This window comes from Drosophila albomicans, chromosome 3, assembly GCF_009650485.2.
Source record: "Drosophila albomicans strain 15112-1751.03 chromosome 3, ASM965048v2, whole genome shotgun sequence".
Taxonomy (NCBI): domain Eukaryota; kingdom Metazoa; phylum Arthropoda; class Insecta; order Diptera; family Drosophilidae; genus Drosophila; species Drosophila albomicans.
The window spans coordinates 39,264,113-39,277,713 of NC_047629.2; the positions used below are offsets into that span (position 1 = coordinate 39,264,113).

General features: G+C 42.2%; 1 protein-coding gene across 2 annotated transcripts; it reads right to left on the reverse strand.

The window, feature by feature from the left end:
• Positions 1 to 556: 556 nt before the first annotated feature.
• LOC117570704 (cadherin-23) lies at positions 557 to 13,395 on the reverse strand. 2 transcript variants are annotated; one of them, XM_034252507.2, is made up of 9 exons: positions 13,115 to 13,395; positions 11,940 to 12,231; positions 7,093 to 7,457; positions 5,544 to 7,035; positions 5,150 to 5,411; positions 3,473 to 5,090; positions 2,965 to 3,267; positions 1,587 to 2,728; positions 557 to 1,092 (listed from the first exon to the last, which is right to left on the reverse strand). In XM_034252507.2, exons 2-9 carry the CDS (start codon positions 12,094 to 12,096, stop codon positions 966 to 968), a joined length of 5,466 nt encoding a protein of 1,821 aa, XP_034108398.1. In that variant the 5' UTR covers positions 12,097 to 12,231; positions 13,115 to 13,395; the 3' UTR covers positions 557 to 965. The 2 variants fall into 2 exon arrangements, with proteins under 2 accessions (XP_034108398.1, XP_034108399.1); XM_034252508.2 differs by having other exon boundaries at positions 11,940 to 12,234.
• Positions 13,396 to 13,601: the final 206 nt, after the last annotated feature.

Consider the following 13,601-nt stretch of genomic DNA (forward strand, 5'->3'; position numbering starts at 1 on the left):
GTAACTTTAATCATTTAACGTTATCTGGCCTATCTTGGTTGGTTATTTTCTGAAATTAAGTTAGCTCATTCTATAACACTTTTCGATTTAATTTCATTTGTTGCCCACTCTAGTTAACACTCTACTAAACTGCTATTTTATTTACCAAGTCTCAACTATTTTTATTGTGTTCGTATTTAATTTGTTGACTTGCTTTCATGACACCTCCACTATCGCTTTGCATGTTCATAGAATGCTTTCAAATATGCGTGTTATTTCTCCTTTTTTGTATTTTAGTAATACTCGTAGATAGAATTTATTTGCACACATGTTCACATTCGTACAAGAACAATTTAACAAATACATTTGCCGTAATGGCAAAAACATATGCAATTGTTTGGCCAGTGAAAAATTCATGTTTTCTCTACGCTCGACTGGCCATTTGTTGAACTCCAGAATGGAGCGAGAATAGAGTTCCAGAGCTCCTGTTTATATAAGTATTTTATTAAGTGCTATTTATTTTGCACTTGTTTAGCATTTTGTGAGTCAATAAAACGATAAGATAAATTCATAGGTAAATTGCCATTTATTTTGTTACTAAAATAAAATACAAATTTCTATTTGTTGCGTTGCAAAATCTGTTCTATCTATTCGATGACACAATATCAAATGACTTGCTTAACTATTCGTAAAAGTGAAACTTACAACTAAAGGGGTTTGATTCGACTTTTGTACAGTTTTAAATTAGTTTACCTAATGCTAAATAAATGTAAATTAAATGTACATACTAGATCACGTGCATAGTATGCTTATGCTTGTATGGACTGTTTTCTTTCTTTCTTCTTTTGGCCACAACTCTTTTGGCCAACTGCGTGTGTTGCTTGAGTCTTGTGCACTAAATAACTAGATTTTATAGTAGAGTAGAGACTTTTGATTCAGCGCTATTGCCATTGACTGGATCTGGCTGTGCAGAATATGAGCTGAGGCTACAATGGTCCATAGATGGGCTCCGAGTAGAGCACGGCGGGCATCGAGTAGCTATACGAGGTGGGCGTGTGTTCCGTCGGTGTTCGCAGACTAGCCTGCAAACTGCGCTTGCTGTGTCGCTTGAATCTGCAAAGAATATTAAATATTGTATAGTACTCAAGACCTCCATATATAATTTCTTTTTTATTCGCACTTCAAAACTCGATGGATTTTTATAGTCAATGGTCTATGGTCCGCCCTTCTAAGGGCACCCGATTCTACTTAGATCTAAACCTTATTCATACAGGAAAGTCTGGAAATTTAATTTACTATATTAGCTTCTTAATCTGATGGCAGCTACTTGAAAAAGATAAGATTTTAAATTGGAATTCGAATTGGTAAGAAATACCCGAAAATGTATTGGACATAAAGTGATGTTTCAAAAAAAGGAGTGAAGTATTTAGGACACTTCTAACCTCTCTATAAAATTATTGGCAAGTGAATGACAATAAAGACAATGAAGAAGAAAAATTATTAACGAATATTTTCAAAATCTTATAATATACCTTTTCTAAACAAGAAATTATTCTAAAGGCAGTCTTTGATACTATAGGGTTAACTCTATTTCATTCGTTACTCACTTTTTCTTTAGGCAGCAGGCGGTGCAGAGCGATATCAGGGCGGCCACGCCTATCAGCGCTGCCAGTATTACCAGCCACGCCCCCGCGGACATCAGAAGATTTCCAAATAGTGCCGCCGTGTGTGTGCGCCGCACGGAGCAGGATTCCAGATCACTCACGCCATACGCCGCATAGATGTCGATGAGTTCGTGTCGCAACTCCTTCGAGTTCATCAACTTCTGCATCTCGCTGAGCGACAAAGCGGCGCCATTGCGGAACATCTGGAAGCACGAGCTGGTCGAAGTGAAGTCCAGACTCATGTCTGCACGCGTAAACACCTGAGTGTCCAGCACATGCAACTCCAGACCCATGGGCTTGAGTTTCTGCTGCAGCTGCTGCTGGAAGGGTTTAATGTTGTGCTGTATCTCGTTGGGTGGCCGGGCAAAGACGAACTTCAGCAGCGACTTGTCACGAATGACAAACACTTTGATGTTGCTCTTCGTCTGTCGTTTGCTTAGCGCCGAGTTGTTGGCACACACTCGCATCAGGAAGTAGCCATCGACGTAGTCGGCAAAGGAGCCGCCAGTGCGCAGCTCTCCGGTGCGGTTGTTGAGCGTGAAGAGCGATTCCAAGTTTCCGGTGGCCAGTTTGCGACTGCGCTTGTAGAATTGCGGCACAAAAGTAACGTTCTCAATAGAGAGCGCAATGGGAGATGCCTCGGCATCGGCATCAGTAGCACGCAGTGTGGTGATTACTGTATCGATGGGTACATTAATCCTAATGCCTACTGTGGAATCGGGGTTCTCGAACTGCGGCAAATTGTCATCGATGTCGATTATCTTAACTGTGATGCGCAAATGGGAAGGATCCTGACGATCATAAGCATCTCCAATGTACTTGTAAGCTGGCTCGCCCAGCTTCATGCACTTCACGGTCAGTGTGAAGGACTCAACGAGTTCACGATCGATGGGTTGCGTGGTCTTCAGGATAGCAACGCTCTCGTTGGTGCGTTCGATGGTGAAGAGTTGCTCGTTGTTGCCTTCAATAATGACGTAGTCAATGGCTGCATTCTCGCCTTGATCTTCATCAATGGCTGTAAAGTTGCCCACAATTGTACCTTCTGGTTCTTCTTCTCGCACGGACATGGTCAACGGTCCTTCGTCCTGCAGAAAGTGAATGTTTAAATTATGAATTGACAAAAAACGCAGAAAGTTGCTTAGTGGATACGACAACATTGCTCAGATTGTCAGATGTCTATTAAAATTGGGCAAACATAATTTAAATAAATTTAATATCACTTATTTACATATTAATATTATTAAACTCTTTATGAAGTCAGTAAAAGTAAAAAGCATTTCAATGAAAATGATATCGTAATCTTCGTAATTTCTTTACTCACCATTTCCCTGGCAAAGCGTGGCACATGATCGTCCATGTCGAGCACTTCTATCTTCAGGATACGCGTCACTGATTGCTTCGGCTGTCCATTGTCGCTGACCTCAAGCAGCACTTTGTACATGCTCTTCTCTTCACGATCCAAGGGCTGCTTCGTGGTTATCAGTCCTGTAATTGAATCGATGCTAAAGGCTTCGGCATCTGGAGTGTCAGGCAGAATGCGATAGGTTATTGTGCCTGAAGGCGTGTTCTCATCATCAGGATCATTAGCAATTACTTGGAACACAGGAGCGCCAACAGCAGCATTCTGAGGACAAAGTTTAAAAAATTTTTTTTCAATTATTCAAAATTGTAATAATAGTAATTAATTAATAATATTTAATATGGAAATAACAAAGAATATAAAGAGTTAATATATTAAATTATAATTTATTCCCTAAACTCATATTGTTATGATTTAATTATCATTTGTTATATCAGTTATTTAAATTACAATTTTCCTGTAGACTTACCTCTGTGATATTGGCTCGCTGTCCCACTCGAGGTGACACAAAGTAGGGCACTCCATCATTGGCACTCACATCGCCAATGAAGATGCGCACTTCGACGTCCGAGGATAGCGTTGGCTGCTTAGGCACCTGATTGCCATTGTCCTGGGCTCTCACGATCAGCACATAGGCCTCAGCGCGTCCCTTGCCCGTGAGATTGCGACGTGTGGATATCAGTCCACTCTGGGCATTAATGCTAAATAAGCCATTTGCCTCGCCCTCGTTGACCAGCTCGTAGCGAACTTCACCTCCTGGTCCCTCGTCCGCATCGGTGGCCTCCAGCTGCAGCACATTCTCCATTTGCAGCGCATTCTCTGGTATCACGGTGCTGTAGATCTTCTTGGAGAATTCAGGGGCATTGTCATTCACATCCAGCACATCAATCAGCAGTTCGACAACGCTCTGCTTGGCATCGGTGGGTTTGCCGGGCGAATCCTCCGCCTTTACTTGCAGACGAATGTGTGGAGTACGCTCGCGATCAATGCTCTGATTGCGAGCAACAACAATTTGTCCCGTCAAATTATTAATCTCGAAGAGCATGGCGAATTCTCCTTGGAGGGAGTAGATGACTTTGTGGTAACCCAAACGTTCATCGCGACTATTGAGTGCGGCGTCCTTGTCATGAGCTTTCACTTGAATTACACGCTCAGGGTAGCCCTTGTTCTCAATAATGGTGGCATGATAAGAACTCTGTTCGAAGATGGGACTGTTATCGTTCACATTCTCCACGGTGATGTTCACTCGACTGATAGTGCTACGCTGGCGATCGGCGCTGTTGGCACGCACCTGTAGCTCAAACTCAGCGCCTTCCGACTCAGCCAAAGCTTCGTAGTCCAAACGTTTCTTTAGGATAACTTCTCCCGTGCGTTCTGCGATCTGGAAGTACTCGAGCTTCTTGGGTTCGACCAGTTCGAAGCTGGTAATTGGCTGCTGTGTCACAGGATCCTCGGCTTGAAGTATAAACAAAGCGCTGCCAATGGGCATTTCCTCCTTGATCTTGATATTGACCACGGGTCGTGAGCTGCTCCAGCCTGGATTCTTAAACACTGGATCCTTATCCTTAAAGGACTGCACATACACAGTGACCTCGGTGGTATCAACTTGTCCCTCTGGATCCACTTCGGCATTCAGATCCTTCACAGCCACCGTAAATATGATAATTGCAGCAACATCGTGTCTTAAAGAGCTGTTCACGAAGATTTCGCCAGTCTGGGAGTCGATGCGGAAGGCTTCCTGCACATTATAACTGCTGCGATTGGCAATGCTAACGCCCGCCTTGGTTGTGGCCTTCACAGGTCCCTGTAGACTGTACTCTAAGCGTGAGTTGAGATCCTTGTCGATGGCCTTGACCTTCAAGACGCTCTCGCCAATCACAGTGCGCTCAGAGACATAGGCAGCATAGCTCGCCTGCTCGAACTTGGGTTTCTCATCGTTGATGTCCTTGACATTGACATAAACTGTGGTGGTGGCTGTCTCTGGAATGGGCGTGCCCGAGTCTACGGCATTCACAATAATCTCAAAGCTGTTCATGTTCAAGTCGCGATCAATGCGCGCCTGAGGGGACACGGTAATTAAACCGGAGCTACAAGAAGGGAAATTAAGTAAGTTAAAGTTGAAGAGTTGAAATATTATTTCACTCACAGCTCGTTGATCTGGAAATTGTCGTTGGCTCCAACGATGCGGTATCTCAGCAAACTGTCCAAACCATCGGGATCATGTGCAGAAACTGTTGTTACATTGTAACCTGGAGCAGCATTCTCTGGTATGGAAACACGGTAACTGGGTGGTCCAACCACTGGCAGATTCTCCACATTCTGGAAGTGTCCCTTGAATATGGGACGCTGATTGCCGGAGATACCAACGCGTACGAGCACCCGAGTTGTGTTGGTCAAAGGAGGAATGCCTGAAAAAACAGATCAAATCGAATTAAATTTAATTCTTAACTAAATCATAAACATAAAGCATAAGCAGACATAGACCAAAGATAATAGGATTTACATATATTCTTTTTCAAGTAGCCTTTCCCGAAACTCACCAAAGTCCGTTGCCGAAACTACTAGTTCGTACTCTCCACGCTCCGTATCCATAGATTTAGCTGCCTTTTGCAGTGTGATTTCACCAGTTTCAGGCTCAATGCGGAACACATTTCCAGCAATGCTGTTCTCTGACACCAATGCGTACTTCACCTTGCCGTTGCCTTGAGTGGGACCATCTGCATCGTGTGCGCGCACAAAGAACTGTGGCTCAAAGATTGCAGCGCCCTCACGTATGGTGCGACTGTATTCATCGCTCTCGAAGCTGGGATAATTATCGTTGACATCGAGCACATCCACAAAGAGATTGGCATTTGACTCTCGTCCGCCGCCATCAACAGCGACGACAGTCAAACTGTATGAGCTCTGCTTCTCATAGTCCAACGGCTTCTGCAGATATAGTCCTCCAGTTTCGGGATGCACATAGAAGTTATCGGCACCAAATCCCTTGAGCACATACTGCACATGTCCAAACTCAGCCGAGTCCGCATCGGTAGCATTCACATAGCCAATCAAAGAATCAACTGTTAGATTCTCTGGCGCCGTAAAGCGATAAGTTTGCTGTGCAAAAATGGGTGCATTGTCATTGGCATCCAGTAAATGAACTTCCACACGTGCCTTTGCCTGCTCCACTCCCTTTGAACTGGCTACCAATTCGAACTCGAATTTACGCTGTGCCGGATTATCGTAATCCAATCGACTGGCATCAAGCACCTTGACTACAACTGGAGTGCGTCCTTGTCCCTCGGCTGGGGAGACTGCAAAGACTCCTGCGGCATTAGCAACATCTTTAAGCTTAAGTTGATAACGACTGTTTTCGCCCATGTCCCGATCATCCACAAAAATAGAGAGCCCTGGCAGAGGCATGCCATTGGCCAAGTTCTCCGCGATGGAAACATTAAAGTGCGAAGCACTAAACTCGGGCTTATGATCGTCGACATCGGTGACCACAATGGTTACCCTAGTTATCGAATGATCTGCGGGTATGGCGCCATCGATCAGTTCTGTAGCTCTAATGGAGAAGACATAGACGCCGCCGTTCTGCAGTATCTCTGGATTCTCACGATCCAGCGGCTCATTGGTGGTTCTCAGCGTGGCTGTGCCATCTTTGGGATCACCAAACGGCACTAGCTCAAAGTGTCCGAAAGGTTCGTCCTCCAGCGACAAAAAGATTTCTCTGGGTATACCAACATCGCCATCGATTGCCTTAACTGTCAATATGCTAACTCCAGCTGGCGTATTCTCCGCCACAGTTGCGGAGTAAGGAGCATTAGTAAAGACTGGAGCCTGATCCTGGACATCAATGACGTTTATGGAAATGGTGGCAAAGGAAGTGAGACGATTTTCCAAGGCGCTATCTGAGGCAGCAATGGTCATGATATAAGACGGACGACTTTCAAAGTCGAGAGATTGTTTCAAGGCAACTCTGGCGGTATAATTGCCATCGGACAATCTGACTGCACGCACTTCAAAGATGTCGCAAATGTCGTTCTCCTGCAAAGTAAAACAAAGTTAGTTTGCGCTGATTGTAAAGGAAGTTTGACAACTCACCTGCACACACTTGAGCTGCACCTCTGCGTTGATGCCCTCATCGCGATCCACAACTAAAACTGGCGGCACAATTGTCAATTCGGCGCCTACAGGCAAGGATTCGGTAACACTGGCCGTGTAGGGTCTGCCAATAAAAGTCGGTTGATTATCGTTGTAATCCCGCACGGGAATCTCACGACGCTGCGAAACTGTGTTGGGTTCGGTGCCATAGATGCCGTCATCGGTGATACTGATAATCACCTCAATGGTGTCTTGCGTTTCCCGATCCAATTCCTGACGCAAGCGCACAACACCCGTATCTCGATCCACGGAGAAAACTGGGCCAGAGATGCTGTACTTAAGACGCCCTCCCTCCGGGTCGATGCCTGTGAATTTGAAAAGAGTGTTATAACAAATTAGTTGGGGCGTTTGTGACTCTAGTTTTGAGTAGTGCTCGCATTGTAGTAAAAGCGGTTTGTTGGTTCCCCGACACGCTCACTGCTTTAATTACGACTACAACTAGTTGTAGTAAAGTCAGATGAATGACTTAGTGAATGACTGAGTGAATGACTAACTGACTGAGTGTCTCACTGACTGCCTGACTCTCTGACTGTCTGTTTCTGGGCTTGTTGTGGAAGCGTGTGAAAAATGCAAATCAAGTTCCCACAACCTCCTTCTCTGCTGTGTTTCTAGTCTAATGCGTCGACAGTTTAGTTGGGCGTGGAAATGGAGCTAACTATGTATGTAACTATAACTATAACTCGATCTCGAACTCGAACTGCCGCTGGGAGTTGGGTCAAGTGAGCTAAAAATATGGGTTGTGTCTTTGTCAGTCATTCAGGCACTTTGGCAATTTCTCTTTCTCTTTTTGTAATTTTGTGGGTCTTGTTAATCACAGGAAACTACTTACAACTAGTATGCTATGCATCAAAATTCCATAGCGCAGCTTGAGGGCAACACGAAGAAAGACAAAAAAAACATTAGAAATTCTAACAAACGAAAGAAAGAAAACAAATCCCCCAGATCCCAGCAGCGCATGCACAAAAGCTAACAATAATAGTAATAATAATAATAGACAACAGCGCGGTCTGGAAAACGACTTTTTGGCGCAGGCCCAGACATCGAGGTAGACAGATTTTTCTGTTTTCAAGTTTGACAACGACACACATAGAGCAAGAGAGAGGAGAAGATAGAGTTGGAGTTGGAATTGTGGAGACCGACAATTGCAGCGACACGACTTGTACTCAAAGCGGGAAGCAAACAACACGTTCTCCAGCTTACTACACCCAAAAAAAAAAAACCTTACCAATTGCGGTCGCCAACCCGGCCGAAACCTGGCCAACTTGGCCAAGACAACCAGACTCGTTTCCCTCACACCTTCTCCGTTGCTCTCTGCTTCCATTTACTATTGACGCGTGAGTGGCCGTTTCCACTTTTTTAATGTACATAATCATTTCTTGTAGTTTTTCTTTTATGTGATTTCTCATAAGTCTTTTCAGCTGTGTGTGTACTTGTTTGAATTATTTGGTGCCCCATATGGAATCTTGTTTTCGGAACACAACATCAACCAAATGCACTCGGCCCTGTGTAATAGCAATAACAATTATGTGGAGATTTTTCTCGTTTTTCTATGTGTTGAAAACTTTTCTACTTTTCACTTTGTTTTCGGGAGTATCACATGAGGGATAAATAAGTTGTGATTTCATGCTCTGCGAAGCGTATTTGTTAATATTTTGCTATTTATTACTCCAGCACATACAACAACAATGGAAACCCACCCGCATTGTGGCAACGTTTGCCCAATTATTTGGTTTTGTTTTGCCGCACTTTTCGTTTCGTTTCGTTTATGAGTGTAAATAATTACAACTTCGAATACTCCACGGTGTCTAATTATGCTATTTCTTTTTTGCAAAATCATTCACAATTCAGTGTAATTCAATATTTAAGATCGCAAAAAAAATAAAGCAAATAGAAAGTGAAGATTGTTATCCAGACTAAGTTGAATATTGTTTAGAAATATTTGCTGAGATATGCGCAAAACTTGTTTGGGAAGTGAAATGAAATAGCTTAAGAAGAGGTTTGTAAGCAATGCAATAATAGGAAGTGCAATAATATATTTCAAAAGTATTTATTTATTATTATTTATTTTGAGTGCGTGCAGTTACTTTCGAGTTTTATGTTTCTCTCTTTTTTAGGCATTTAATAAGTGGCATTAAAATGCGGGCATAAATATTTGAAAATACACCCAGATATTAATAGACAGCAATTTTTGAATTCACTGTGTTATCATTACAAAAATATATTTAACAATTCACCGGAATAAATAAATATCTATCAATATGAACCTGTCTTTATGAGAATAAACATCCGCTTCCATTCTATATTCATCACCTTCAAGAGCAGAAATTAGTAAATAAGATAAGCGTTAGAAACCTAAGTAAATATACATCACATAGGAAAACCTTAAGGTTCTTATTCTTTTCAAGTGACCTTCTACAGCCATCAAAATAATGGAAAAGGAAATGTAGGAATGTTTGCAGAGGTAAATGTTGTAGATAAGGAATCCTCCTAATGTAAACGCACACACGCATTCCATTTTATACCCACAGCTCAAAATATTACCAAAGTTCGTGAATAAATAAAACATAACAAAAGAACCTTTGTATTGATGTCTAAGTGCTTGTCGAAAAGAGATTTTGAGTTGTACAATTATAATTTTATGTTACCTATAAAAAAGTGCTTTATTTTTCTGTCTTTTGTATATTCAGTAATAAAGTGATATTTTAGTCTAGTCTGACCACAAATATTCACTGATATTATTATTATATTATTTCAATTATAATAAACATGCTATGTACGAACTCTCTAAAAACTATGTATTAAATACTTATTGTTGTTTATCCGATTGTTTATCTAATTTCAACAATGCTAAAAACATCTCTGCTTGATTAACTCTTCTGTTTATTATTTGAGGTATTTCCAGTATGATGTCATAAATTTCGAAAAGAATCTGGTTACGAGTTTAATACAATAAAAACCACCTCAAGTCGATACTGATGATGCTGTCTGTTAACACATATCACATATATTTTATAAGGTCAAAGAGCTGTCACTCTACCAGTTAAACCAATTTTTTCCAAATCGAAATTAGATATGCAAGTGTAAACAGCCCTGAACGAGCTTTTGTTTTGAGATGCAGTCATTGATTACTTCGCTGGTAGTATCAAATTATCAAATGGCCACTTTGAATAACGAATGGTTAATAACGAGTAATATATTTGAATATTGAATTGACCCGCGCTGCAACCGTGCTGACAAACTATCAGTGATGCAATCGCTTTTGATGATTGCTAGTCAAAATTGCAATAACAAATTATGTAGTTAATAGAGCTGCTTCCTGGCTCACAATTTAGCAAAAGCAATTTTAGCAAATTTGTTGTTGCTTTGACTGTGCTTTATGGCACTCTTGATTTCAAACGCAGTTAAACGTGTTTTTAGTTTGCAGCTTGCAAAACCAAAAACTGGCTAAAAGTAAGACATCGACTCCAAAATGTGCAACTTGCTGCCACTTGCAACTGTCTAACGAGGACTTGGCAAATACGATATGATATAAATATTAAAAATCTCAAAAGGAAACTGGAAAGTCGTCTCACTCGATGGTAGCATTAAATTACAGAGCGCATCCACAACTGGGCTTGTGTGTTAGGGTGTCAACAGGGCGGCCGTCATGCCACATTCATGCCACAAATGCAGCAGCAGCAGCCGTAGCAGGTGCAACAATGCGATCTCGTGCAGCGTGCAGTTTGTTATTGTTGCTGTTGGATAATCATGCGACGAAAGGTATCAGGGTAATAGAGTAGAGTACTACTCAATTCACATTTGTGGCAAGTGGCAAGTTGCGAAAGGAAGCGATTACGTCAACGGGTGTGAAAAGCACACCTGCAATTTAGCAGTCGCTTTCGATTGATTGTTAGTCAGCAAGTCTCAAAGTAAAAGTGTCCAGACAGAGAGAGAATCTATGATAAAAGTGAGCGCTGCCACAAGTGGCAACAATTGGCAGCACGCCATGCGAGCAGTCATGTGATTAGCATTATCATCGACAACTCGAGCAGCCATTATCGGTGCGTTTGTTTTGCTATCGATTGCTACGCACAAACGTGTTCAAATGCATTTCCGCCCCGTAGAAGATACAACCAAGAAAAGCAATGCAAATTGTTTGCGAGTTTGCTGGGCAATTGATTAGCAAACAGCGAGTGCATTCTTTAGCACATGTGTCAATTATCAAAAAACATGAATTGAGCAATCGATGTACGAACGATGTCTGTGTATGTAATATACAAAACGTGTACATATGTGTGTGCTACATATGTACGAATATCAGCTAAAGCGGCATGCACGAAACGTGCTGAAGAAACAGCGGAAAGAGCAAAAGAAAAACAACAACAATTGAATACTCTTACCAAGGTTACCCACAAAAAGTAGGTGACGTTGCGGCGGGGCAAGAGCTTAATTTTTCAATTATACTCCAAGTCGAACTCAAAGTCGACTCGTATGCCTTTTTTTCAGTTAGCCACAAATGAAATGAAAGTCAGCGCTGGCAATTTGAGATCTAAGGCGCACAAAATTACAAAATAATTAAACTATCAAATGACCAGCAAAAAATATGCAGAAAATGCACAAAAAAAAAACACAATCTATTACATGTCCATAGTTTGTAATTACGTTTGTCTGAGTTTTGCATGAACTCGCCACTGACTTTTGTGCCGAAAAACAAGACTTAAATAATAATGTTTTAGTGAAAGGCTGTGAGAATTGGGTCTATTGTGCAGAGTTGAGACAAGGCCTTGGCTTGGACCACTTGGACTTACCTTTGAGCTGATAGACTGGACTGCCAACTGGCGTATGCTCCGACAGGCTGAATCGAGACATGTCTCCGGTGCCGGCCACAAAATGTGGCGGATGATTCAGCAGCTGTGCCGCAGTTGCTTCCAGCAACAGCAACAACAGCAGCGACGGCAGCAACATGTTGCCGTTGCTAATTTCTGGGGCCCGTTATGTATCTGTATCCGTTAGCTCGAAGCGAAGAATTCGATGTTGTTTTCTCAAGTATTTAGCACATGTAGCACAAATCACGGCACGACTTACACTTCAACTTTTCAACTGCTGCCAGAAAATGCAAAACAAGATTTTTCGTTAACAACAACACACAACACAAAAAACAAAAAAAAAACAGCAATCGCAAAACAGTTCTTTCAATGTTAGCCCCCAACGCCCAATCGACCTTGGCTCTGAGCAATGAATTAAGCTTAGCTTGGCAATGCAATTGTTATTTGCTATTGTTGCCTCTGCTGCTGCTGCTGCAGATTTGAGCGCAGTCAGCGTAAAAGATTGAATATTAATGCGCGATTCAAACGTTTTGTTTACATTACAATTTGAGCCAAGTCTTTGCCTAATTGAAAAGTCACGCATTCGAGCTGCAGACTGCAGTTGTTGCTGCAATTAAAAACACATTTGCCTAAGACGACCACAAAAATCATAGAAAAGAAATTTTTGAGATGGCCAATTTCACTTTATGCGCATGTGAAAAGTAGCACATGATGATGAGGCGGCTGCTGCCGATGATGCCAACGATGAGTTCCGATCATTGGGCTGGAGGTGCTTCTCGAGCCAAGCGATTGGCAAACGCTGTCAATGGCTTTCTCGCAAAAACAAACACACACAACGCAGACAGACTCGGACTGAAACAAGCTGATGAAACAGCTGGAGAATGGGGAAAGGGGAAGAAAGCCAAAGCGAGCACACACTAAAGACCGAAATGTGCAAAAAGGCAGCTAAAATAAATACAGAACTGGTTGCTCTCGTAGCTGACGTGCAGGCAAAGCCATTGCGCCCCGTAGATACATAAGTATCTACAAGATACACATATACATAGTTTTATGGTCAGTTGCTGTTTTTAGGCAAAAAAAAAAAAAACGGGCAAAAAGAAGGAAGCAAACACAAGAACTGTCTAAGTTCTGGACGAGTTTTGTTAGCACTTGCTTACACTTGTTGATTTAGTTGCACAGTTATTAAACACTTTTCGAAATGATTATTTCACATTTACAAACACGCACCCGAGAAATGCCGAAATGCGAACACGCAAAAATAAGACAACAATGCGAGTATGACGCCAGGTACGAAACTTGATTCTCTTGCTTTAAATACTTTGTTGTATTTCTTTATTTTTTTTGCCCACTGTAGCACACACACAGCTCAACAGCAAGTAACGACAACCGACGACGAATTCAACCGTAGCAACGTCTTGACGGCGCGACGCTCGCTCACCTTCTGTCTTATGGCCGTTTTTACCTGTTGCCAGTTCTTGGATAGCCGCAATGGCAACGGCAAACTGCGTGCGTGAATTGTGATCGCAGTTAAATACTGGTTTAGTGCTGTTGCCGGTTCTGTTTTGATACACATTTCGCGCATGCGCAAAACGAGTGGCAATGAAAAACGTCGACCAGTGTGTACACACTTCACACGGTGGTAAA

Coding starts and splice junctions, on each gene's coding strand:
- LOC117570704 (XM_034252507.2), bottom strand. CDS start 12,096: ATGTTGCTGCCGTCGCTGCTGTTGTTGCTGTTGCTGGAAGCAACTGCG. Junction 7,036..7,092: donor TGCAGCTCAAGTGTGTGCAG/GTGAGTTGTCAA, acceptor TTTACTTTGCAG/GAGAACGACATTTGCGACAT. Junction 5,412..5,543: donor AGTTTCGGCAACGGACTTTG/GTGAGTTTCGGG, acceptor CTGTTTTTTCAG/GCATTCCTCCTTTGACCAAC.